The following is a 27,119-nucleotide window of genomic DNA, read 5'->3' as shown; positions in this document are numbered from 1 at the left end:
TTTTCCATATAAATTTTAAAATCAGCTTATTGATATTTACAAAAACTCCTGCTGGGATTTTGATTAGGATTGTGTTGAGTCTGTATGTCAATTGGGGAACTATTGACGTCTTAACAAAATTGAGGCTTCCAACCAATGAACATGTTGTATTGCTTTGATTTCCTTCACTGATGTGTTTTTCAGCATAAAGATCCATCATATATTTTGTTGTATTTATCCTTAAGACTTTCATTATTTTGGTGCAACTGAAAATTATTATTTACTTAAATTTGTTGGGACTTTCCTGGTGGTCCAGTGGCTAAGACCCCACACTCCCAATGCAGGGGGCCTGAGTTCAATCCCTGGTCAGGGAACTAGATCCCACACACCACAACTAAGAAGATCTTACATGCCCCAATGAAGATTGAAGATCCAGAGTGCTGCAACTTAGACAAGGTGCAGCCAAATAAATATTTTAAAAAATAAATTAATTTTCCAATTGCCGGTATATAGACATATAATTAATTTTTTTAAATTTTATTTATTTAGGCTGTGCCATGTCTTATTAATAGTTGTGGCATGCAGGATCTTCAGTTTCGGCATACACACTCTTAACTGTAGCATGTGGGATCTAGTTCCCTGACCAGGGATCGAACCTAAGGCCCCTGCATCTGGAGCTCAGAGTGTTAGCCATTGGACTACCAAGGAAGTCCAACATATAATTGATTTTTATATTATGACTTTGTATCCTGTGACTTTGCCAAATTCATTAGCTAGTTTTAGGAACTTTTTTTTGTAGATTTAATAGAGTTTTCCATATAGACAATTACGTTGGCTATTAATAGAGACAGTTTCATTTCTTCCTTTCCAATCCATGTGTCTTTTTTCCTCCTTGCCTTGTTGCATTAGTTAGAATTTTCTGGATAATATTGAATAGGCAAGAGTGAATATTGTTCTCAGTCTTAGGGAGAAGTCATTCAGTCTCTAAGGATGATGCCCATTTGCTGACTGTCCTTCTTTTAGGTTAGGGAAGTTTCCTTCTATTCCTAGTTTGTTGTGAGATTTTATGATAAACATGTTGAATTCTGTTAATGCTTTCCATCAGTTGAGATTAACGTGTTTTTTTCTGTTTTAGTCTGTCACTGTGGTAGTGGGTAAAGAATCTGCTTGCAGTGCAGGAGACCTGAGTTCGATCCCTGGGTCAGGAAGATCCCCTGGAGAAGGAAATGACAAACCACTCCAGTATTCTTGCCTGGAGAATCCCATGGACAGAGAAGCCTGGCAGTCCATGGGGTCGCAAGAGTTGGGCATGACTTAGCAACTAAGTCACCATGGTGAATTACATTAATTTATTTTTGGATGGTCTATCAGCATTGAATTACCTTGAGTAAACTCTGATTCATAGTGAATTATGATCCTTTTTATATGTTTCTGGATATGATTTGCTAGTAGTCTGTTGAGAGCTTTTGGTCTATGTTCATGTGGAATGTTGGTCTGTAGTTTCCCTGTAATGTCTTTTTTGTTTGTTTTTTTTTCATTTTGGTGTCATGATAATGTCGGCCTCATAAAATGAGTCGCACAGTGTCACTCCTTTTCTATTTTCTGGGAGGGTTTGTGTAGAACTCTACCACTTTGTCTACTAAACACTTCCTCAAGTGTTTGGTAGAATTTGCCAGTGAAACCATCTGGATCTGGTATTTTCTTCGTCTGTGAATTCAATTTTCTTACATATTGTCCCATGGTTTCCCAAATGGTTTTCTCCTCTGTGATGTCTTTTTTAAAAATTAAATTAATTAATTAACTTTTGGCCGCGCTGGGTCTTCGTTGCTGCGCGGGCTGTCTCTAGTTGCGGTGTGCAGGCTTCTCGCTGCAGTGGCATCTCTTGTTGTGGAACACGGGCTCTAGGGCGTGAGGGCTTCAGTAGTCGTGGTGCCCGGGGTTAGTTTCCCCGCTGCCTGTGAGATCTTCCCGGACCAGGGACTGAACTGGTATCCCCTGCATTGGCAGGTGGATTCGTAACCACTGGGCCACCAGGGAAGCCCCATATTGTGGCTTTAATTTGCATTTCTTAGAGTCACTTTTTTATTCCTCTATTTCTCTCATGTCGCATCCAATCTGTCAGTAAATTCTGTCACCTCTATCTTCATAGTATGTCCAACATCCGAGTACTTTCACCATCTCTCTTCACACCCTGGTCCACGGCACCATCGTTTTTCACCCATATTATTAGCATAGCTTCGTAACAAGAGTGTATGTGTCCGTGGGGCTCTCTGAGTGTGTCTCTGCTCCCTGAGCTCTCTCTTCGCCATGGTAGCCACAGTGACGCTCTTCAAACAAAGTCAGATCACATCACTCCTCTTCTCAAAAGCCTCCAATGGCTTCCCATCTCACTCAGCATTAAAAAAAAAAAAAAAAAAAGTAGTTATAATTGGCCTCCGAGGCTCTTCATGATCCTGCTGCTTCTTTTCTCCTTGGCAATATCCCCGCTCCCCAGATAAACACACTTCCTAACACACACAAATAAATGAAACTTAGCCCTCAGGACTTTGGCAGTTGCTCTGTCTAGTCAGATTAGATTGTTGCTCCCACAGCCATGTGATGGTTCATTCTCTCTCTTCCTTCAGATCTCAGCTCAACAGTCAGATTTTAGAGGTCTGTCCTGACTGTGCTATACAAAACAGCAACTCATCACCCCTGGCACTCCTTATCCCTTTGCTACTGTCCCTTACCTCCTATACTGTTTCTTTTATAAATTAATTTTTATTGGAGTATAGTTGCTTTACAATGGTGTGTTAGTTTCTACTATACAGCAAAGTGAGTTAGCCATACGTGTATATAAATCCCTTCCCTTTTGGACTTCCTTCTCATTTAGGTCACCACAGTGCATTAAATAGAGTTCCCTGTGCTACACAACACGTTCTCATTAGTTATCTATTTAGTATACGATATCAGTAGTGTATATATGTCAGTCCCAAACTCCCAGTTCCTCCTACCAGCTCCCCTTCCGCACTTGGTATCCATATATTTGTTCTCCACATCTATGTTCTTTTACTTTCCTACCTAGCAGTCGACAGTAAGTTCTACAGGACAGGGGCTTGATTTTGTTCTCTATTACAGTCCCAGCTCCTCCACACTATGTCTTTTTGGAATAAATTGACAAGTTGCGGTAAATTCAGAAAAATAATACCAATATACTAAAAAGCCACGTCACGTAAGAAACCCTTGAGGGAACCAGAGATGTTTAACTTAGAGAAGATTTGGGGGAATAGGATCACTGTCCTTGAAGCTATGCAGGGCTGTCACATGTGATTTTGGAGATCAGAATTTAGACCTGACCCGTTTGAAGGCTTTTAGTGACAGGGAGCTCCCTACTGCGTGAGGCTGCCAGTTCTTTCATTGGAGTGCTCTGCTAGAAAGTTACACTGAAGTAACATTTATTCCTCTTATTCAACTCTTGGCGACCCTATGGACTATAGCCTGCCAGGCTCCTCTGTCCATGGAATTCTCCAGGCAACAATACTGGAGTGAATTGTCATTTCCTTTTCCAGGTTATTGTCCCTACCCAGGGATTGAACTTCGGTCTCCTGCATTGTAGGCAGATTCTTTACCTTCTGAGCCCCCAGGGAAGTTCTAAAATCTGTTCTCTAGAGCTCCACAGATCAAATATCCTTCCCTCTTCACCTGTTACTGGATGGAATGAGATACCACGGGAGGGAATTCCTGGAAGTCCAGTGGTGAGGACTCCAAGGTCTCACTGCTAAGAGCCCTGGTTCAGTTCCTGATTGGGGAACTAAGAATCCACATGCTTCAAGGTGCAGCAAAAAAGAAGAAGAAGAAAGAAAAGAGAGACAGACCAACGGATATGCCTGAGGAAATTTTAAAAACTAAAGAAAAAAAGTGACAAGATTTCTGTTTCGTAGAAAGGAATCCATGCTAAGTCGTTTCAGTTGTGCCTGACTCTTTGCAAACCCGTGGACTGTAACCCACCAGGCTCCTCTGTCCATGGGGTTCTCCAGGCAAGAATACTGGAGTGGGTTGCCATGCACCCCTCCAGGGGATCTTCCCAACCCAGGGATAGAACCCACATCTCTTATGTCTCTTGCATTGGCAGGCGGGTTCTTTACCACTAGCACTGCCTGGGAAGTACATACACACACAGAATTGTTGCTGGTTTATTTTGGTGGAGAGGGCTTTGGAGAGGAAAGAGAAGGAAGGCGGATGAGTTGATGGCTCGGGAGTGGAATCTTGGGGAAAAGGACAGAAATATCTACAGGAGAATTTGATTAAGTGTCTGCTAATGGCATCATGATAATTTTTACCAGGCTCTCCATTAATTAATCAGTAAAATATCCCTGCACTGCAGAATTGAATCTATTTGAGGAGGGAATATACAGAAATCTTGAGTCTGGTAAGTGTGGAGCGAGGCTGAGGCTGTTACATGTAGGTCCACATACTCCAGCCCTTCAGCTGTACGAGGGGATATCAGAGGAAGCAGAGTTTGGATTCCGAACACTCCAAGTGAGAATAATAACATCTGCCAGGAAATGAGAATAACAACATCCATCAGGAAATGAGAATAATAACATCCACCAGGAAATGAGGATAATACCTGCCCTTCTTTCCTAATAAACTTATTTGGCAGATCAACAAAAATTTTAACGAGATAATAGAATAAAAATGTTTCTGTACTGATAAAACTGTATACAAAAGGAATTATTATTACTATTAACTAAGCAGAAGACTGGATGACATAACTTCATTTCTCAAAAAATCTCAATTTATTCATTCATCTAGCCATTTGTTGTCTTTCTTCTAAATTCCCGGCACTGTTCTAGTTACTAAGGCTACAAGGACGAACAAGCGTGTTTGATTTCCCTAGTTCAGTTCAGTTCAGTCGCTCAGTCGTGTCTGACTCTTTGTAACCCCATGAATCGCAGCACGCCAGGCCTCCCTGTCCATCACCAACTCCCGGAGTTCACTCAGACTCACGTCCATTGAGTCCGTGATGCCATCCAGCCATCTCATCCTCTGTCGTCCCCTTCTCCTCCTGCCCTAAATCTTTCCCAGCATCAGAGTCTTTTCAAATGAGTCAGCTCTTCTCATGACGTGTCCAAAGTACTGGAGTTTCAACTTCAGCATCATTCCTTCCATAGAAATCCCAGGGCTGATCTCCTTCAGAATGGACTGGTTGGATCTCCTTGCAGTCCAAGGGACTCTCAAGAGTCTTCTCCAACACCACAGTTCAAAAGCATCAATTCTTCGGCACTCAGCCTTCTTCACAGTCCAACTCTCACATCCATACATGACCACAGGAAATACCATAGCCTTGACTAGACGGACCTTAGTTGGCAAAGTAATATCTCTGCTTTTGAATATGCTATCTAGGTTGGTCATACCTTTCCTTCCAAGGAGTAAGCGTCTTTTAATTTCATGGCTGCAATCACCATCTGCAGTGATTTTGATTTCCCTAGAGGAGGAACTAATTACCTACTGCCTGTAGAATTAAGTGTAACTTCTTAGCATGGCATTCTTTCCTTTTTTCTTTTTAAAATTGGCTTTGCTGCCCAGCATTCGACAAGGGATCGAACCCGCGTCCCCTGCAGTGGAAGCACAGATTTTTAACCAATGGGCCACCACGGACTGGCCCCAGCATGGAGCTCTTAATCTGGTACTTAAATGATCCATTTTATGTCCCAAGACATTTATGTAGACTATATTCAGAGCAGCCAAATCAGACCATTTATTATTTTCCAAACATATGGTGCTCCTTCACCCTGTTTGCCTTTATGCTACCATATCCATCCACAATCCACTCATTATTCATTCATCAAACAATCATGTATTGGACTCTGTTGTCTCAGAGGCCTCTTAGGCTTTCTTCATTTTCTTTTTTCATTCTTTTTTTCAATGTTTTGTTCTGTGGCACTGATTTCCACAGTTCTATCTTCCAGGTTACTTATCTGTTCTTGGAAGTGAAAGTGAAAGTTGCTTAGTCATGTCTGACTCTTTGTGACCCCATGGACTGTACAAGTCTATGGAATTCTCCAGGCCAGAATATTGGAGTGGGTAGCTGTTCCCTTCTTCAGGGGGTCTTCCCAACCCAGAGATCAAACCCAGGTCTCCCATACTGCAGGTGGATTCTTTACCAGCTGAGCCACAAGAGAAGCCCACATCTGTTCTTAGGCCTCAGTTATCCTGCTGTTGATTCCTTCTAGTACATTGTTCATCTCTGTTTGTTTGTTCTTTAGTTCTTTTAGGTCTTTGGTAAACATTTTTTGCATCTTCTCCATTCTTTTCCCAAGATCCTGGATCATCTTTACCAACATTAATCTGAATTCTTTTTCTGGAAGGTTGCATATCTCCACTTGGTTCAAGATGGTGGAATGGAAGGATGTGTGCTCATCTCCTCCTGGGAGAGCACCAAAATTGCAACTAGCTGCTGAACAACCATTGATAGGAGGACACTGGAACCCACCAAAAAAAAGATACCACATGTCCAAGACAAAGAAGCTGCTGCAATGGGATGGTAGGAGGGGCACAATCATAATAAAATAAAATCCCATACCCTCCAGGTGAGCTACTCACAAACAGGAGAACAATAACATCAAAGACATTTTTCCACTGTTGAGAAGGTTCTGAACCCCATGTCAGCCGTTCCATCCTGGGGATCCAGCAAAGGGACTGGGAATCCCCAGGGAATCTGACTTGGAAGGCCAGCAGGACTTGATTACAGGACTTCCACAGGACTGGGAGAAACAGAGACTCCAGTCTTGGAGGGCACAAATAAAATATTACGTGTACCAAGACTCAGGGGAAAGGCGCACTGACCCCACAGGAGACTGAACCAGACCTGCCTGCTAGCTTGATTAGGCCCCATTTGTTTATTTTTACTTTTATTTCTGTTGCCTTGGGAGACTGACCTAAGAACACATTGCTACAATTTATGTCAGAGAATGTTTTGCCTATGTCCTCTTACAGAAGTTTTGTGGTGTCTTTTCTAATATTTAAGTCTTCAAACCATTTAAGTTTATTTTTGTGTATGGCATGAGGAAGTATTCTAATTTCATTTATTTATATGCAGCAGTCCGGCTTTTCAAACACTACTTACTGAAGAAATTGCCTTTTCCCCATTGGATCATCTTGCCTCCTTTGTCAAAGGTTATTGACCATAGGTGAGGGGCTTTATTTCTGGGTTCTCTATTCTGTTCCATTTATCCATAAAACCATACATATTGAATTAAATTAAAAGGAGGGAGAAGACTGCAAGCCAAACTACCCAGAAGGAGGCTTTGAGAATATATGAGGGCATTACTTGTTTAAATTTATTCCAGATTTGTTTACTTATTGTGTAAACTCAAATTGGGCCTTCAATAGGCTGGCTACTGATGGGTAGGCCTAAGCCAAACATTCTGCGGTTGTTCCAGGAAGAAGAATGGGATTTCTAAAACTCTTACAGTTCCCAAATGCCAGCTGTCTGGACTTAGGAACTTAAAATTCTTGTTATCAGAGCTGGAAAGTAACTCAGAAATTTAAGTTCTCTTTTGGCAGAGTGTGACTTAGCCAAGGTCACATAGCTATGAACAAATACTCACATGTATAAGCATAGGCAACAAAGTGAAGTGAAGTCGCTCAGTCGTGTCCGACTCTTTGCGATCCCATGGACACCAGGCTCCTCCATCCATGGGATTTTCTAGGCAAGAGTACTGGAGTGGGTTGCCATTTCCTTCTCCAGGTAACTTCCTGACCCAGGGATAGAACCCAGGTCTCCCACATTGTAGACAGATGCTTTACCGTCTGAGCCACCAGGGAAGCCAAACCTTCTATTAACTCTTTACTGTGTAGAACTTTCTAGAAATGAGAATCATATCATCTCCCTAGAAGGTCAGAGTTACTCATCCCACTGTTTTTCTGATGCTTTACCTCTCCTTCTTCGGGATGTGAACAAGAACTTTCAGAAAAACCCTGCAAGTAATCCCATTACCTCTACAACTTATGACTCCTGTCACCTCTCACAGCATGGTAAAGGAGCATTAACTCAGGATCAAAAATCAGAAGTCCTAAGTTCTAGTGTCAGTTTTCATACCAGATAACTGTGGAACCTCGGACAAGCTGCTTAGTTTGTCCCAGCTTCAGTTTTTCCATCAGGTCAAGAGTGTATGACCTGATGAGAGTACATGGTGTAGGAATGCAAGAGATTTCAGTTCATTAATTTTGTATCTTGGAACCTTACCAAATTCACTGATTAGCACTGCCATTTCTGGTGGCATCTTTAGGATTTTCTACGTACAGTATCATGTCACTTGCAAATAGTGATTACTTTACTTCTTTTCCAGTTTGGATTACTTTTATCTTTATCTTCTCTGATTGCTGTGCTAGGACTTCCAAAACTATGTTGAATAATTGTGGCAAGAGTGGACATTCTTGTCTTGTTCCTGATCTTAGAGGAAATACTTTCAGTTTTTCACCATTGAAAATTATATTTTCTGTGTATTTTCAATATATGGCCTTTATTATGTTGAGGTAGGTTCCCTCTATGCCCACTTTCTGGAGACTTTTTGTCATAAATGGTGTTGAATTTTGTCAAAAGCTTTTTCTGCATCTATTGAGACGACTGTATAGTTTTTATTCTTCAATTTGTTAACATGGTGTATCATATTGATTGATTTGCATGTATTGAAGAATCCTTATATCCTTGGGATAACTCCCACTTGATCATGGTGTATGATCTTTTTAATGTATTGTTAGATTCTGGTTGCTATTATTTTGTTGAGGATTTTTGCTTCTATGTTCATCAATGATACTGGTGTGTAATTTTCTCTTTTTTTGTGTGTGTGTGATATCATTGTCTGGTTTTGGTATCAGGGTGATGGTGACCTTGTAAAATAAGCTTGGGAGTTTTCTTCTGTAGTTTTTTGGAAGATTTTGAGAAGGATAGGTGTTAGTTCTTCTCTAAATGTTTGATAGAATTTGCCTGTGAAGCCGTTTGGTCCTGGACTTTTATTTGTTGGAAGGTTTTTAATCACAGTCTCAGTTTTATTACTTGTGATTGGTCTGTCCATATTTTCCATTTCTTTGTGGTTCAGTCCTAGAAGCTTATACCTTTCTAAGGATTTGTCAATTTCTTCCAGGTTATCCATTTTATTGACATATAGTTGCTTGTAGTAGCCTCTTATGACCCTTTGTGTTACTGCAGTGTCAGTTGTAATTTCTCCTTTTTCATTTCTAATTTTATTGATCTGGGCCCTCTCTCTTTTTTTCTTGGTGAATCTGGCTAAAAGTGTATCTATTTTGTTTATCTTCTCATAGAACCAGTTTTTAGTTTCACTGATCTTTGCTACTTTTCTTTGTTTCTATTTCATTTATTTCTGCTCTGATTTTTAGGATTTATTTCTTTCTACTAATTTCATTTTGATACACTAGCAATAAAAGACCAGAAAAAGAAATTAAACTGTAAAATACTGATGAAAGAAATCAAAGATGACACAGATCAAGAGAGGTACTATGTTGGTGGATTGGAAGAATCAATATTGTGAAAATGGCTATACTACCCAAAGCAACCTAGAGATTCAATGCCTTTCCTATCAAATTGCCAATGACATTTTTCAGAAAATTAGAACAAAAAAACCTTACAATTTGTATGGAAACACAAAAGACCCTGAATAGCCAAAGCAATCTTGAGGAAGAAAAACAGAGCTGGAGGGATCAGGCTTCCTAACTTCAGACAATACTAAAAAGCTACAGTAATCAAAACAGTATGATACTGGCACAAAAACAAAAATATAGTTCAATGGAACAGGACAGAAAGCTCAGAGATAAACCCACACACCTATGATCACTTAATCCATGACAAAGCAGATAAGAATATATAATGGAGAAAAAGTCTCTTCAATAAGCAGTTTTGGTAAAACTGGACAACTATATGTAAAGAATGAAATTAGAATACTCCCTAACATCATAACAAAAACTCAAAATGGGTTAAAAACTTAAATGTAAGGCTGGACATTACAAAAACTTCCAGAGGAAAACATAGGCAGAACACTCTGACATAAATTGCAGCAAGATCTTTTTTGACCCACCTCCTAGAACAATGAAAATAAAAACAAAAATAAATAAATGGGACCTAATTAAACTTGAAAGCTTTTGCATAGCAAAAGAAACCATAAACAAGATGAAAAGACAACCCTTAGAATAGGAGAACGTATTTGCAAACAAAGCAACCAACAAGGGATTAATCTCCAAAATATACAAATAGCTCATGCAGCTCAATGCCAAAAATAACAAGCAACCCAGTCAAAAAACAGGCTGAAGGGACTTCCCTGGTGGTCCAGTGGCTAAGACTTTGAGCTCCCAATGCAGGGGGCTCAGGTTCAATCCATGATCAGGAAACTACATCCCACATGCCACAACTAAAGACCCCACAACTAAGACCTGGAGCAGTCAAATAAATAAATAAATATGTATATTTTTAAATGGGCTGAAGACCTAAATAGACATTTCTCCAAAGAAAACTTAACAGATAGAAAGAGGCCTATATTTCTGTTTTTGTGCCAGTACCATGCTATCTTGACTGCAGAAACTCAGTCCCATATTCAGGCTGCATTTCTACCTCTAATTCTCTTGCTATTTCCACACCATCTGCAGTTGCTTTCTCTGCTGAAGTCTTGAACTTTTCGAAGTCACTGATGAGGGTTGGAATCAACTTCTTCCAAATTTCTGTTAATGTTGCTATTTGACCCCTTAATATACATGTATCTTTTTTGACTGTGCCAAATGGCATGGAATCTTAGTTTCTGGACCAGGGATTGAACCCCACCCCCTGTACTGCAAGTGCATATTCTTAACCCCTGGACTGCCAGAAAAGTCCAGCCTTGTCTTATATGTCTTTAATGGCATCTAGAATGGTGACTCCTTTCTAGAAGGTTATTAATTGACTTAGCCTAGATCCATCAGAGAAATCACCACGATGGCAACTATAGGCTTACGGAAAGTATTTCTTAAATAAAGAAAGTTGAAGTTGTAATGACTCCTTGATCCATGTGCTACAGAATGGATGTTGTGTCAGCAGGCATGAAAATAACATTAACCTCACTGTCTATCTTCATCAGAGCTCTTGGGTGACCAGTTGCATTAATGAGCAGTAATATTCTGAAAGGAATCTTTTTTAAAATTTTTATTCCAAAGAAGTGGATCTCAACAGTGGGCTTAAAATACTCAGTAAGCTCTGTTGTAAACAGATGCACTGTCATCCAAGCTTTGTTATTCCATTTATAGAGCACAGGCAAAGTAGATTTAGCATAGTCTTAAGGGCCCTAAGATTTTTAGGATAGTAAATGACCAGTGGCTTCAACTTAAAGTTACTAGGTGGATTAACACCTAACAAGAGAGTCAGCCTGCCTTTTGAATCTTTAAAGCCAGGTATTGACTTCTCTTCTTGAGCTATGAAAATCCTAGATGGCATCTTCCAATAAAAGGGTGTTTCATTTACACGGAAAATCTGTTGTTTGGTGTGTGCTGCTTTTCTATGTCTATGGAATTCTCCAGGCAGGAATATTGGAGTGGGTTGCCATTTCCTACTCCAGGGGATCTTCCTGACTCAGGGATCGAACTAGTGTCTCTGGTGTCTTCTGCACTGAAAGGCAGATTCTTTTTACCACTAGTGCCACTGGGGAAGCCCACTTGTTTAGTGTGACCACCTTCATTACTTATTTTCACTACATCTGGGTAATTTGCTGCAACTTCTATATCAGCCCTGAATATTCATTGGAAGGACTGATGCTGATGCTGAAGCTGAAGCTCCACTACTTTGGCCATCTGATGTGAAGAGCTGACTCGGAAAAGACCCTGATGCTGGGAAAGATTGAAGGCAGGAGAAGGGGATGATAGAGCTCTGGGAGATGGTGAAGGACAGGGAAGCCTGGCATGCTGTGGTCCATGGAGTCACAAAGAGCTACTGAACTACAACTACATCAGCATTTTTACTTTACCTTGCACTTTTATGTTGCAGAGATGGCTTCTCTCCTCAACCTCATGAACTAACATTTGCTAGCTTCAAACTTTTCTTCTCTAACTTCCTCACCTCTCTCAGGCTTCATAGAATTGAAGAGTGAAAGTGAAATTTGCTCAGTTGTGTCCAACTCTTTGCGACCCCCTTGACTATACAGTCCATGGAATTCTCCAGGCCTGAATACTGGAGTGGGTAGTCTTTCCCTTCTCCAGGGTATCTTTCCAACCCAGGGATCGAACCCAGGTCTCCCTATTGCAGGCAGATTTTTTTTTACCAGCTGAGCCCCCAGGGAAGCAAGTTAGGGCCTTATTCTGGATGAAACTTTGACATAAGGGAATGTTGTGGCTGGTCTGATCCTCTCTCCAGATCAACCTTTCTCCATATCAGCAATAAGGCTGTTTCACTTCTTTATCATTCATGAGCTACTGAAGTAGCATTTTTAATTTCCTTTAAGAACTTTTCCTTTGTAATCACAACTTAGTTAACTTTTTGGTACAAGAGGTCTAGCTTTCAGCCTAATTTGGCTTTCAATATGCCTTTCTCACTAACCTTGATAATTTCTAACTTTTGATTTAATGTAAGAAATGCACAACTTTTCCTTTCATGTAAACACTTAGAAGCCATTGTAGGATTATTACTGGCTTAATTTCAATACTGCTGTGTCTCAGGGAATAGACAGGCCCAAGGAAAGGGAGTGACACAGAGGAACGGTCAGTTGGTGGAGCACACACATTTAATAAGTTTGCCATCTTATATAAGCAGAGTTCATGGAGCCCCCAAACAATTACAACAGTAACATCAAAGATCAGTGATCACAGACCACCATAACAAATGTAATAATGATGAAAAAGTTGAAATATTGTGAGAATTAACAAAAATGTGACACAAAGACAGGAGGTAAGCAAATGCTGTTGGAAAAATGCCTCTGGTAGACTTGCTCAATGCAGGGTTGCCACAAACTTTCAGTTTGTAAAAAAACTGCAATATGTAAAATAGATAGCTAGTGGGAAGTTGCTGTATAAAACAACTTCCAGTCTGGTGCTTTGTGATGACCTAGAGGTGGGGGCGTAGGGAATGGGAGAGATACTCAAGAGGGAAGGGATATATGTATCCTTATGGCTGATGGAGTCGGACACCACTGAGCGACTTCACTTTCATGCATTGGAGAAGGAAATGGCAACCTACTCCAGTGTTCTTGCCTGGAGAATCCCAGGGATGGGGGAGCCTGGTGGGCTGCCGTCTACGGGGTCGCACAGAGTTGGACATGACTGAAGTGACTTAGCAGCAGCAGCAGCATAGCTGATTTACCTTGTTGTACGGCAGAAACCAACACAACATTGTAAAATGATTATACTCCAATAAAAAAAAAAGAAACACAAACCCACAACCCTACAACATCTGTGGGGTGTAATAAAGCAAAACACAATAAAACAAGGTACACCTGCATTGAGATATAACTCACATACCATAAAATTCATCCATTTAAAGAATGCAATTCAGTGTTTTCTCTATCTTGTGCAACTATCATCACAGTCCAAATTTAGAATATTGTAATTACCCCAGAAAGTAACCCTGTATCCTTTAGCAGTCACCTTCTCTCAACACCTCCTCCTCCCAACACTAAGCACCACCAATATATTTTCTATATCTATGGATTTCCTATTCTGGACATTTCAGGTAAATGGAATCATGCAAGATGTGTTTCTTTGTGACTGGCTTCTTTTATTTATCATAATGTTTTCAAGGCTTATCCTTGTTGTAGCACATTATCAGTACTTCATTCATGTTTATGGCTATGCAATATTCTGTTGTAGAAACACACCACAGTTTGTTTATCCATTCATCAACTGATAGATATTTGAATTGTTTCCACCCTTTGGCTGTTATGAACAATACTGCTATGAACATTTATGTAGAAGCATTTGTGTAGACATATTTTCAATTCTCTTGAGTACATTCCAGGAATGGAATTGCTGAGTCAATTGAAAAGTACGTTTAACTCCTTGGGAACTGTTCAATGACTTCCGAGGTAGGCGTACCATTTTATATTTCCAACAGCAATATCTGAGGGTTCCACTTTCTCCACATCCTCACCAATACTGGTTTATTGTCTGTCATTAAATTTTAGCCATTCTTGATGGTGTGAAATGGTATCTCAGTATAGCCTCAATTTGCGTTTCCAACATGGGTTTGGATGAACTCCGGGAGTTGGTGATGGACAGGGAGGCCTGGTGCACTGCGGTTCATAGGGTCACAAAGAGTCGGACACGACTGAGCGACTGAACTGAACTGAATGATTAATGATGTTGAACATCTTTTCATGTGCTTTTGACCACTGACATATATTCTTTTAAGAAATGCTTATTCAAATTTTTTGCCTGTTTTTATATTGGATTATCTTTTTATTTTTGTGTTATAAGAGCTCTTTATATATTCTCAATACTAGATCCTTATTAGATATACGATTTACAAATATGTTCCTCTATTCTGTGGGATATGTTTTCATTTTATTGATAGTGTGTTGTGAAGCACCAAAGTATTTTATTTTGATGAAGTGCAATTTATCTATTATCTTCCTTTGTTGCCTGTATGTTTTGTATTATAGCTAAGAAATCACCACCCAATCTTAGGCCAATATTTACACTTACGTTTTCTTCTAAGAGTTTCATGGCTTATATTTAGTACTTTGATCCATTTTGAGTTGATTTGTGTTTTTAGTGTAAGGTTGGAATTCTGACTTCATTCTTTTGCATGTTGATATCCAGCCATCCCAGCACCATTTATTGAAAAAATTATTCTTTCTCCATTGAATTATGTTAGCAAATTGGAGAAAATCAGTTGACCATGATATAAGGGTTTATTTCTGGAGTCTCTGTCCTTTCCCATTGATCTATATGTCTGTTGTTATGCCAGTAAAATACTCTGTGGATCACTGTAGCTTTGTAGTAAGTTTTTAAATCAAGAAGTGTTAGTCCCCAACTTTTTTTTCCAATATATTTTTGTGGGCTATTTTGGGTCTCTTGCACTTCCATATGAATTTTACCAATTTCTACAAAAAAAAAAAGGCAGTTGAGATTTTAATAGAGTCTGCATTGAATCTGTAGATTAGTTTGGAGACTATTGCCGCCTTAATATATTAAGTCTCTGATCAAGGAATACAGGCTGTTTTTCATTTATTTAGAACTTCTTTAATTTTTTTCGATAAAGATTTTTACTTTTTGTTTTAAAGATCTTATGCTTTTTTTGTTAAATTTATTTTTAAGTATTTTATTCTTTTTCATGCTATTCTAAAGGAATTTTTCTTCTTAAATTAATTATTGGATGGTTTATTGCTAGTGCATAGGATTACAATTTGTTTTTATATATTGATCTTGTATTCTGCAACGTTGCCAAACTTGTTTATTAGCTCTAATAGCTGTTTTTAGTAGATTTTTAAAGATTTTCCACATATAAAATCATGTCATTTCTGAATAGATATACTTTTATTTCTTCCCTTCCAATCTAGGTGCCTTTTTTCTCGCCTGATTTTATTCTTACCTGTAGAACCTGAAGTATTGATATAGTATTTTTTAAAAGTAGGTAGAGCAGAAATTCTTGTTGTTTCTGATTTTAGGGAAAAAGTTAAGTATGATGTTAACTGTGGGCTTGTCTGTAGATAATGTTTATAAGGTTGAACAAGTTCTCTTCTATTTCTAATTTGTTAAGTGTGTTTTTCATACAAGGTATTGGATTTTATCAAATGCTCTTTCTTCATCTACTGACTGGGTTGATTTTGTCTTTTATTTTATTGATATGGTGTATTACACAGACTGACTTTCATAAATTGAGCCATTTATCCCTGGGATAAATCTTACTTTATCATGGTATGTCATCCTTTTTATATTTTGTTGGATTCAATTTGTTAATACTTTGTTAAGAATTTTTGTGTCTCTATTAATTAGATAGCTGTAGCTGTCTTGCAATTCTCTATCTGGTTTTGGTCTCAAAGTAATACTGGCTTCATAGGATGACCTGGAAAGTGTTCCCTCTCCTATTTTTTGAAAGAGTTTATCAAGGATTAATGTTAGTTCTTTAAATGTGGTAGAATTCACCAGTGAAGTAATTTGGGCCTGGGCTGGCATTTTTTTGTGGGAAGTTTAAAAATTGCTAATTCAACATCTTTGCTTGTTATAAGTCTAGTTTTACATTTTCATGTCTTCTTAGTCTGGGTCAGTTGTTTGTATTTTTTAGGAATTTGTCAGTTTCATCAGTGTTATCTAATTTGTTGACAAACAGTTGTTTGTACTATTCCTTACAATCATTTTAATTTCTGTGATAATATTTGTAACTTGATCTTCTCTTTTTTCTTGGTAAGTCTAGCTAAAAGTTTTGTCAAATTTGTTTATTTTTTCAAAGATCAACTCTTGTTTTATTTTTTATAGTCTCTATTTCACTTATCCACTCTAAAGCTTATTAATTCCATTCTTCTACTAGATTTAGGTTGAAGTTGCTCCTCTTCTTCTAGCTTCTTAGATGGAACGTTAGGTTACTGATTTGAGCTATTCCTTCTTTTTTAATATAGGCACTTAAACCTATACATTTCCCCCATCTCTAACTAATCTAGCCACATCTCATAAGTTTTGAGATGTTTCACTCACCTCAAACTATTTTCTAGTTTAGCTCACGAAATTTTTTTTGACCCATTTTAAAATTTAGGAATGTGTTGTTTACATACAAATCTATGAATTTGCCAAATTTTCTTTTTATTGATTTCTAACTTAATTCCACTTAATCCCAAAGAACATACTTTTAATGATTTTCTTTTTAAATTATCGAGACTTGTTTCATGGCCTAACACATGATCTGTCCTTGAAAATGGTCCATGTAAACTTGAGAAGAATATATATTCTGCTGTTGTAGGATGGAGAACCCTATAGATGTGTATTAGGTCTAGTTGGTTTATATTGTTCAAGTCTTCTGTGTCATTGATTTTCTGTAATTATTTAAAAATGGAGTACTGAAGCCTGCAATTATTATTGCTGGATAGGAATTTGCCAGGGAGAGAAAAGAACGTGGCATGAAATGGCATGACCAGAAAGGACAAGGTATGGTGGGGAAACAAGGGTGGCTTGAAGAGGATAGAAGGCAGGTTGAGAGAGGGGGAGGGTACTGTAGACTGAATGTTTGTGTCTCCCCCTCCCAAATTCAGATGTTGAAACCTAATCCTCATTGTGGTGGTATATGGAGGTGGGACATTTGGGAGGTGATTAGGTCATGAATGGGATAAGTACCCTTAGAAAAGAGACTCCAGAGAGCCCCCTCCCCAGTTCTACCTTATGAGGACACTAAGAAGATGGGCACCTGTGGACCAAGAAGTAGGCCCTCATCAGACACTGAGTATGCCAGCAGCTCAGTCTTGAACTTCCTAGCTTTGAGAACTGTGAGAAATAAATGCTTTTTCGTTTAAGCCACCCAGTCTGAACAGACTGAGACAGAGGGGTTGAAGATGAAACTAGAGAAAAGATAGGTTGGTGCTGGTTTATGGAGAGTCCTAAACTCCAAACTAAGGAATTTAGATTTTATCCTATACACAATGGAAGAACTAAAGAATTCTGAACTGAAGACTGGCATGTTATCAGAAGCATTCTGATGGCAACTTTTCGAGGGGACTAAAAGAGAGTCAGATCTAATTCTAACAATTCAAGTTAGAGTTGGTGAAAGCCTGAACTACTGCAGCTCCAGCACTGATGAAATGGATGATGTAACATCTCAGAGCATTAGTACATCTGACTCACACTCCAAGACTTCACTCTTCCAGGCTGGTTTCTTCCCACCTTCTCCTTTCCGTTTTGCCTCCTCACTTGGGAGAAGGGTTGGTACAGTCTTGATCTGGATGTGTCCATGCCAGGCCCTTAAACTTAGGGTCAATGGGTCTTAGTCTACCTGCAGCCGAGAACTTCCCTGGTGGGCCAGTGGTTAAGACTCCATGCTCCCACTGCAAGGGGACAGGGGTCTGTCTCTGCTCAGGGAACTAAGATCCCACATGCTGCAGGGTGTGTCTGAAATAAATAAATAAGTACAATGCAGCTGAAAGGGGAAAGAAAACTTCAGCAGTTTTCTATCCAACAACATGTGATAATTTTCCAGGTTTTTTTTTTTTTTTTTACCACCTAGAGAACACTCCTTCACCAGGTATTAGAGGTTCAGTACAACAAAACCCCAGCCTACTCTCGAGTCTCATTTTCCACTCTCTATTCTCTAGCCCCACTGGGCTGGTTATCCTTCCTCACATCTACTCTGTTTTTTTTCTAACTCTAAGCCATTATTTAAGCTGCTCTATGTTTTCTATCTGTGCACAGTCAGATCTTACCCTCCATAAAACCCATCCCTTCCCCCCACACATTCCTCTGATGCTCTGTTTTGGAAAGAGTTGAAAAAGCATAAATTCTAGAATGTGAAGGCATGGGTTTGAATTCTGACTCTCCCACTTACTTTGTTTACTTACTTTCCTTTTTACTCTTCTAACTAAGCCTATTTCCTAATTTAAAATGAGGAGACTGCCTTTCTTAAGAGATCTTACGCAGTATTAAACTATACATGAAAGTTAAAGAATTTAAAAACTATAAAGCACTATGTAAATCACACCATAGCATCTTTATATGTTTCTTCCAGATATTAGGATATCTCAACACTTTTTTTTTTTTTTTTTTTTTTGGCCCTGGGTCTTTGCTGTGGTGCTTGGCTTTCTCTAGTCGAGGTGCATGGGCTCCAGAGCATGTGGGCTCAGTAGCTGCAGTCTGTGGGCTTAGTTGCCCCGTGGCATGTGGGATATTAGTTCCCCAACCAGGGATCGAACCCAAGTCCCCTGCATTGCAAGGCAGATTCTTAACCACTGGACCACCGTGGAAGTCCCTTGTCTTGTATTATTTTTATTTGTGTATGTTTTATCTTGCCAAGTAAACAATGAGCTCCTCAAGAAGGATCATGTCTTAATCACTTAGTATTGTACTGACAAATATTTACTGGATGAATAAATGCATTGATAAATAAATGAGTAAATACAATAAGAGATATAGGAACATTTAGGGTTTTGTTTTGCCAACATCTGAAAGCCTGTCCTCTTAATGAGAGATAGGGTCCCACCTCCCACAAGAGAAACCAAAGATGCTTAAAGTTTCCCTCTCCATCACCCCCTTGTAACTATGGCAAAGGCAACATGATCCAGGCATGGCCATTTGAATGCTTTCACCAGGACTTTGAATCTTGAACACATAGTGTAAGACACAGGGTAGAATTTCTTTAAGATGACACCATGCAGTGGTGATGAAAGCAGTGACTCCAGCTGTGGTTTCTTTAACTAGATCATTACAAAAATGAGGAAGAGTCTATCATCATGGTCTAGTCAAAAGACTGAGAAATTTTCTGTTTGGAAACAGACACAGAGAGAGTCAGTCACAGGTTGGAACTTTGGGAAGCAGATGCCAAGACAGGATTTGAAGTGCAAGACATTAACTAGGGTCAGGAAATAGGATTGAAAAGAGAAATCAAACTATAATGTAGGTCTGACAAAGACCCAGGCTGGTTTCTTTGCACCGACTAGATAGGAATCACGAGAGGCCCCTCCAACTGGCATGGAGACTGGCCTTTCCTGAGGCCACACAAGCAGGTCCCTGAGGTCCCCGTCGTAACTCGAGAGGAACCTGCCACAACTCGAGAAAAACCAGGAGGTTCTCCCCTCCAGGCGAGATGAGGCCCTTTTCCGCTGCGGCGTCTCGAGGGAAATCACACCTTCACTCTTGAACCGTGAAAGGGTCCTTAACACCCTTGCGTCAACTCAAGAAGTTCCCCGACATACCCATCTCCACCTGAGAGGAACACCGAGGGTCCCGCTACAATTCAAGAGGAGCGCCTTTTCCCCTTCCTCCAACCTGGTGGGGAGCTCTGGAGTAAATACAGCTCATCAGAAATACAGTGGTGTTTCCCTGTATTTCAGTGACTTCCCTGGTGGTCCACTGGTTAAGAATCTGCCTGCCAAGCAGGAAACAAGTTTGATCTCTGGTCCAAGAAGATTCCACATGCGCTGGAACAAGTAAGCCCGTGTGTCACAACCACTGGGCCAGCACTCTGCAGCCTGTGAATCGCAACTACTGAGCCCAAGTGCTGCAACTACTGAAGCCTGTGAGCCTAGAGCCTGTGCTTCACAACAAGGGAAGCCATCACAATGAGAAGCCTATACACTGCAACGAAGGGTAGCCCCCACCTGCCACAACTAGAGAGAACCCGAGCACATGACAAAGACCCAGCACAGCCATAAACAAACAAAATTTAGAAAGAAATACAGTGGGTCAGAATGGCTGAAACTTTATACTTTATACCCTGGCTTTGCTCAGTCACTGGGTGAGAATGCTCCCAGGATGGGCATGACCTTGTGCAGGACTGTGCTCTGCAGTGAGACAGACACTAAAGGAACGGGAGCCTTTAGAGGTTATCTACTGATTATATTCTCTATAGCTAAACAGTACATCTTTCCTTGAAGGCAAAACTGGGTGGGACACCTGTTGTGCCTACCAGAGAAAGAGATGAATTGTGACCTTGTGAACAAAGCAATAGAGTGGAAAGGAAGGAGAGGATTCTACAGATACTGTATTTTGTAGGTGGGGATGAAGGGGGAGTAAACAAAGGTTAACACTGAGGTCTCTACATTGATATGATTTGATGGTAATTCTGTTTAACCTGGAGTAAACAACAGATGAGAGAGAACAGGATTGAGGAGATAGATAAGGAATTTCATTTTGAACATGTTGATTTTGAAATGTCTGCAAAATATTGAGGTAGAGATGATTTCAAAAATCAAGGCAAATATGGGTGGATCAGGAGCTCAGCAGCAAGTGCCAGATTTATTAAGTATACATATATTGTCTTATATGGTGGTAGGGTGGTGGTTTAGTCACTAAGTTGAGTCTGCCTCTTGTGACCCCCATTAACTGTAACCCGCCAGGTTCCTTTGTCCATGGGATTTCCCAGGCAAGAAAACTAGAGTGGGTTGTCATTTCCTCCTTCAGGGGATCTTCCCGACCCAGGAATCAAACGCACTTCTGCACTGTAGGCAGTTTCTTTACTGCTGAGCCACCAGAAAGCCCATTTATCTTATATATATATAAAATTTAATACTCATAATGCGTCTATGAGGTAGGTATTGTTATACCCTTAAGGGTTATTTATTACACCCTTTTTGTATATTTTATTATACCTTTTGTTTATGAAGTGAGGAAGTTAAGTGCCTGGCTCAAGGAGGTAAAACTTGAGTCTGTCTTATGACAAAGCACATGCTCTCAAAGACATCATGTTTCCCCATGGAAACCACCATATGTAGACAGTATTTGAAGTCATGGAAGTTAATAGGTCACCGGAAATGGTACAGTTTAAGGGGGGACAAAAGGAGCCAAAAAAGGAATTTTTAAGGAAGTCAACATTTCAAAGGTGAATTGAGGAAGCTGACACATACAAATGGACTGACTGAGTGGCCAGAACAGTTTTTAAAAGTGAGAAGTATGCTATCTCAGAAGTTAGGGTGAAAAGAAATTCCTAGTCCACAAAGTGAATTGTTGCAAATGTCATGGAAGATGAAGGTTTCACATGTAGAGGTCACTGATGATCTTAGAGCAGTTTATAGACAAGTCAGATTGCAGTGGATTGGATAGCGAGTGTGACATGAGGAAGTAGAAGCAAAGGGTTAAGGAATTCCCTGGTTAGGGAACTAGATCCCACATGTTGGAATTAAGACCTGGCACAGCCAAATAAGTATTTTTTTTTAAAAAGAAGTTCTCTCTTTCTTAAGAAAAGGTGGGAGGGGGGCGGTATGAGCTACTTTCCCCAAAGTTTTGCAAAGTAGAGGAAATAATGCTGTATACATAAGCAAGGAATTTTATTAGTTATTATTATTGATTACTTAATAACTCCTTGGTCCCATATTACTTGAATTTCACACTTCCATCATTTCTCTGGTTACCACTACCTCTATTGCACCAGTGTCTCTTCCCAAATCTAACTAACATAACTGAAAGCACAGAATGTTGGTTATTTGGGTTGTGGATGACTTGTTTTACTTGGTTGTGTGTTTTGAATGCCTCAGATTCTGTCTTTGAAAGAAGGGCCATAGACCACCTCTGTTGCCCCAACTCCATCATCTGTTTTCCACGAATACAAATAAGCATTCATTTCCTAGACCAATTCAGCAAAATATAGGAGTTCTTTGGTTCTTAGCAAGTCGAGTACCCTGTCTGCCTAGGCTCCTCTCCTTCCTTCCCCCAAACTCTTGGCGGGCAGATCTCAGAGAAGAAATGAGCTGCCACTCTAAATCTTCCGGAATATAATGTCCCAGACGGAGAGTCTGCACAGTTCTGCAGTGAGCTGAATCAGTCTAGCCTTTTTCCAGCGAGGGCTGGAGATAATCAACACCGCCGCCGTCCACCTGTGCACAGGAAGATGCCTACAGCCACTCCAGTGACGACGAAACAGCCCACTAGGACGCCCAGGACCAGTGAAGTGTAGGAACGGCCTGTTTGGCTTCCTGCTGAACGTGGGAAGAGTTAGCTTGAAGAACACACCCCCAAACAAGTGAGTCCATGGTTTTAGTCAAACCCCAAAGGATTTCTTCCCCAAAGGATTTCTTCCCCAAAGGAAGTAGCGGAGGGGCTAGTTTACCAATTCACATAAGATGTGTGTACTCAGTCCCAAATCGCCAGCCCTGGGCCTCCTGTTGCTCAAGGTATCCATCTTTCAGTTCCACCCATTTGCTTGGAACCCACCCAAGGTCCCTCCCTGAGCCCATCATACCTTTCAAGTTGTTCGTGGTGATGTGTTTCTGTATGTATTGCACACAGGTGTCCTGTAGAAATTCCCGCAGTTCGTACCGAGTTCGATTGTACTTGTTTAGCTGGTCAACCGTGTAGGTGACCACTCTGGACGGTGCATGAGGTTCCGCCACCCATGAGGCTGTCTTCGGCTGGAAATTTACAAAGGAGCTTCCATTCACAGCCACTTCGAAGAAGACACGGGCTTCCGAGCCCTCAGGAGGCAACTCGCAGCCCAGGGAGCAGCGAATGATCAGAGGAACTGTAGGTAGGGGATTCAGGATCAGGGGACAGTGTGGAAAAGGTGTCAGGTGTGAGGGGGAAACGGAGATCAGGGTGTAAGGTGGACCAGGGACAGGGATTCCCAACAGGGACCCCCTCGAAGTCTTGCCAAGCAGGAAAAGGGCCTGACGGAAAGTACAGTACGTCAGCTAGGATACCGACTCTTCTCCAGCCTCAAGCACCCACCCAGCAAATCAGCAAAGGCAACGCCGGGCGGGGACACCCATCCCAGTACTCGGCCCCGCCTCGTTCTTCCATAAGCCCGCCCCCCTCGTTATGGCCCGCCCACAGGCCACGCCTCCCACCTCAAGGGCCCGCCCTCGCCAGCCCCGCCCCCGTGTGCGTCACTCACAGGTCACGCCCCGCTCCTGGTGCACCACCTGCACCAAGCCCACGAACTCCTCCAGGTAGCGATTCAGGTATCTCTTCGTGAGTGCCCAGCTGTCGGGCTCCTGCAAGGGCTGCAGCTGTTGGATCGAGACGTTGTGGCCTGGGCCTTCCAGCACATGCGTCAGGACCCCCCCCAGCGTCGCGTTGCCCCAGTGCCACACTTGAGAGGGGTTGCGGAAGTAGGAGACCTGGATCATTTGGAGCTCCCACGGGCCTGGGGGCGGAAGTCAGAGCGTCTGGTCCGGGCCGGCGTGGGAGGGGTCAGCGTGTAACTCGATATAATAACTCCCCACCCAGAGTTCAGCCGCCCACCTTCTTGGCCCTTTATAAACATAAATTGCCCTCCCACCCTTCCACCCATTTGACGCTGTCAAGTAACCCTGTCAGGAGCGCAGGACAGGGGTTATTATTATCTTTGTTTTACAGGTGAGGAAACTGAGGCTAGACGTGCAGAAGCCAGTTGCCTCAGGATAATCCAGACAAGTGGAAGAGCCACTCTGACCTCCTTTCAAGCTCTCACCCCTTCCTCCCCCCACCCCCCCTCCCCATCCCCCCGCCATTTCCAGTTGGTTATTAAATCCTGGTGGCTCAGACACCTGCAATGAGGGAGACCTGGGTTCAATCCCTGGGTCCAGAAGATCCCCTGGAGAAGGAAATGGCAACCCACTCCAGTATTCTTGCCTGGGAATTCCCAAGGACAGAGGAGCCTGGTGGGCTACAGTCCATGGGGTTGCAAAGAATCGGACACGACTGAGGGACTAACACATTTTCACATGAAGACCCAATTTCATCTCCTATTCTCTGCCTGTTCTGCTGCTGCCCTACTTCAGACCTTAGTCGTTCTCATCTGGACTGGAGTAGTGATTTCCTCGTCCCCTCCACTCATCCTTTAGTCTCATGCCTTTTTATCTGACCTCCACCTGGCCCAGAGATAACATTACATCCTTCTGCTTAAAATCTTCCAGGGACACACTCCTCAATCAACAGCAACGACAATAATAGCTGCTGCTGCTGCTAAGTCGCTTCAGTTGTGTCCGACTCTGTGCGACCCCATAGACGGCAGCCCACCAGGCTCCGCAGTCCCTGGGATTCCCCAGGCAAGAACACTGGAGTGGGTTGCCATTGCCTTCTCCAATGCATGAAAGTGAAAGTGAAGTTGCTCAGTCATGTCCAACTCTTTGCGACCCCATGGACTGCAGCCTACCAGGCTCCTCCATCCATGGAATTTTCCAGGCAAGAGTACTGGAGTGGGTTGCCATTGCCTTCTCCGAATAATAGCTATTAAGTGCTTATTATGACCTGGGCACTATACTTTACATGCACTATTATCTTATTTGTGCCTTCCTCCCATTAAGTTGATGTAGTAGCTACTATTATTAACCCCATCCATATGGAAAACAGACAAGTGGCATAGGAGAGTTAAGATTAGCATGCAGGGCGTCTGAATCCAGCACTCTTAGCCACTCGACTACACTGTCTCCCTATAAGCTATCTGTCTATAGATTCGATCCAAAGTCTTTAGCCTGACATTCAAAGCTTCCCGAAGGCTGGTTCCCGCACCCCCCACCCCTGTCTCTCCCTCCTCCCAGCTCTTTGGGTCTCTTCCCTATGCTTAGATAGTACTTCAGTACTTGGAGTCTGTCATGCTGGCTTTCGGCTGACATGTGAATAGCATGGCAGGGTTGCTCTGCCTCTTGGCAAACTTCTATTCATGCTTTAAGGCCCAGCTCTATTGCCCTCTCCTTAGAGACGTTTTCCTAATGCTTCTCCTCTTTACCCTCCCATACACAGTGAGTCAATTTCAATGATCCCAGATTCTGCATAACTGTCTTCAAACACACAGACTTCCATCCCTCTTGGCACTGGAATCATGTCTGATTATCTCTGCCTCCTACACCTGCCAAGGGCCTGGCATGGAATTGGTGCCCGGAGAATGTCTGAGGAGGGAATGAGTCCCAGTTTGTAAATCTGGGGGTGTCTCTGTCCATGTCTGCATCTGAGAAGTTGTGCTCTGTATCTGTAGATGTGAATAAGTATATCTGTGTGGGTCATCCCCAGACAAGGTTCTTACCTGCTAGGTGACCAGTCTCCTTTGTAAAATGGAGATAATAGTATTACCCACCTTGCAAAGATTTTGTTGAGGTTAAATGAGTCAATATACGTATTAAGTGTAGTGAACACTCATTGAATACTGGTTATTTGCTGTCTCTCTGGGGCAGGGGGTGGGGGAGCAATTATAATGCAGGGTAGAAACTCCCCTTCTCTGCTTAAGTGCAGCCACTGTGACAGCCTGATCCCCATTGAGTTTTCCTACTGACTGCAGCTTGTCGCTCCCCTGAGTTTCCCCTCACCAGTCTTCCTCCACCATCTCTAGTCTCCTCTTCTGCCTCCCAGTTCTCAGTCCTAGTCTTTCCCCCAAACTCCCATCACTTCTCCGAGTCTCTCTCATTCCTTCTATCTCTCGTCTCATCTCTTTTCCCATCTTCCCTAAACTCACCTCCATCCACCATCACCCTCAGACCTCTCCCTCTCCAGACTTCACCCACCCACCTCTCCCCTCTCCCCATGGCTAATTCTCTCACCCTTTCTACCAGCCCCTTTCCCATTTGTCTAGCGTTGTTTCCCCCTAGCCTCCTCCATCTCCCCCTTCCCAGGAGCTAAACTGTAACTTCCTCACCTTGGCTTGGGGACACAAACCAGTCCCCAGGATCGCCTTCCCTCTGGAGAGATCCAGCTGGCTGCAGGCCCAGAACCTAGGGGATAAACTCTCCTCTGGTCTTGCCCGGGCACCCAGATAGGCTGAGTCCCAGGAACCATCCCAGGACAGGACATATGCCCTTGACTCACCATCTGAGGCTTCCTGGCTGCGGAGGGCCCAGCCGGGCAGGAGCAGCGGCAGCAGGGGCAGCAGTGTTGTCAACATTCTGTGCTGAGACTCTCAACCCCACCCGGGCTCTTGGCTCTGGCAGACTGGGGGCTCCGCCAGCTGCTGCCTAGGGGAAGAAGAAATGAGGACTGTTTGGGAGGGGAGGAGGCTGGAAGGTGGCCAGGGCTTGGGAGGAGAAAGAGGGCGGCAGGCTTATAAAGTGTTATTCTTACCGTCTCATTTCCTACTGGGGGGCCGGCCTCCCTCTTCCCCTCCCTCTGCCCCACCCAGCATCACACCCTCCCGCCCAGACCTGCCTTTTCCCTTTTCCCTGGGCCGCTTCCGAGGAACAGTGAGCGGAAAAGGGGGAGAAGGGCCAGAGAGAAGTCCTGCCCTCGATGAGTCAGGGGGTGGGGCATCTACTTAAGAGCAGATTTTAGGATGTTGAGATCAGCATGCTTCTGATGGGGAAACTGAGGCCCAGAGATTACCCAAAGTGTATACATCATGGTGATGACAGATCCAGGGTTAGAATTCAGTTTTCCAATACGTTGACTACACTTTATCGGAATTTTTAGTAAATAGTAATTATACAGTCAGGGATCTTGTTCTCAGAAATAGTCACAAAATGAAGATAAAGCAGCTTCATGCAGCATTGTTTGAAACAGGAGAGAATTATAAACCATCTAATTTTCAATAGAGAACTGGTTCCTTGCAGTAATATTTTTCAAAATGAAGTCACAAACTATTAGTAAGCAATGAAGAC

At 42.0% G+C, this 27,119-nt stretch overlaps 1 protein-coding gene across 11 annotated transcripts; it reads right to left on the bottom strand.

The window, feature by feature from the left end:
• Positions 1-26,753, bottom strand: PROCR (protein C receptor). Of its 11 annotated transcripts, none has more exons than XM_069548404.1 (5): positions 26,667-26,742; positions 26,335-26,476; positions 23,450-23,701; positions 22,799-23,077; positions 790-2,365 (listed from the first exon to the last, which is right to left on the bottom strand). In XM_069548404.1, the coding sequence occupies exons 2-5, from the start codon at positions 26,408-26,410 to the stop codon at positions 2,319-2,321; spliced, it is 654 nt and encodes a 217-aa protein (XP_069404505.1). In that variant the 5' UTR covers positions 26,411-26,476; positions 26,667-26,742; the 3' UTR covers positions 790-2,318. The 11 variants fall into 11 exon arrangements, with proteins under 11 accessions (XP_069404503.1, XP_069404505.1, XP_069404507.1 ...); XM_069548406.1 differs by having other exon boundaries at positions 790-2,369; positions 26,335-26,480; positions 26,587-26,697; XM_069548403.1 differs by having other exon boundaries at positions 26,335-26,480; positions 26,587-26,697.
• Positions 26,754-27,119: the final 366 nt, after the last annotated feature.

This window comes from Ovis canadensis, chromosome 13 (assembly GCF_042477335.2).
Source record: "Ovis canadensis isolate MfBH-ARS-UI-01 breed Bighorn chromosome 13, ARS-UI_OviCan_v2, whole genome shotgun sequence".
NCBI lineage: Eukaryota > Metazoa > Chordata > Mammalia > Artiodactyla > Bovidae > Ovis > Ovis canadensis.
This window is presented reverse-complemented; position numbering and strand designations above follow the sequence as displayed.

Coding starts and splice junctions, on each gene's coding strand:
- PROCR (XM_069548396.1), bottom strand. CDS start 26,410: ATGTTGACAACACTGCTGCCCCTGCTGCCGCTGCTCCTGCCCGGCTGG. Junction 23,078..23,449: donor CCAGGAGCGGGGCGTGACCT/GTGAGTGACGCA, acceptor CCCTACCTACAG/TTCCTCTGATCATTCGCTGC. Junction 22,536..22,798: donor CACCACGAACAACTTGAAAG/GTATGATGGGCT, acceptor TCCCACGTTCAG/CAGGAAGCCAAACAGGCCGT.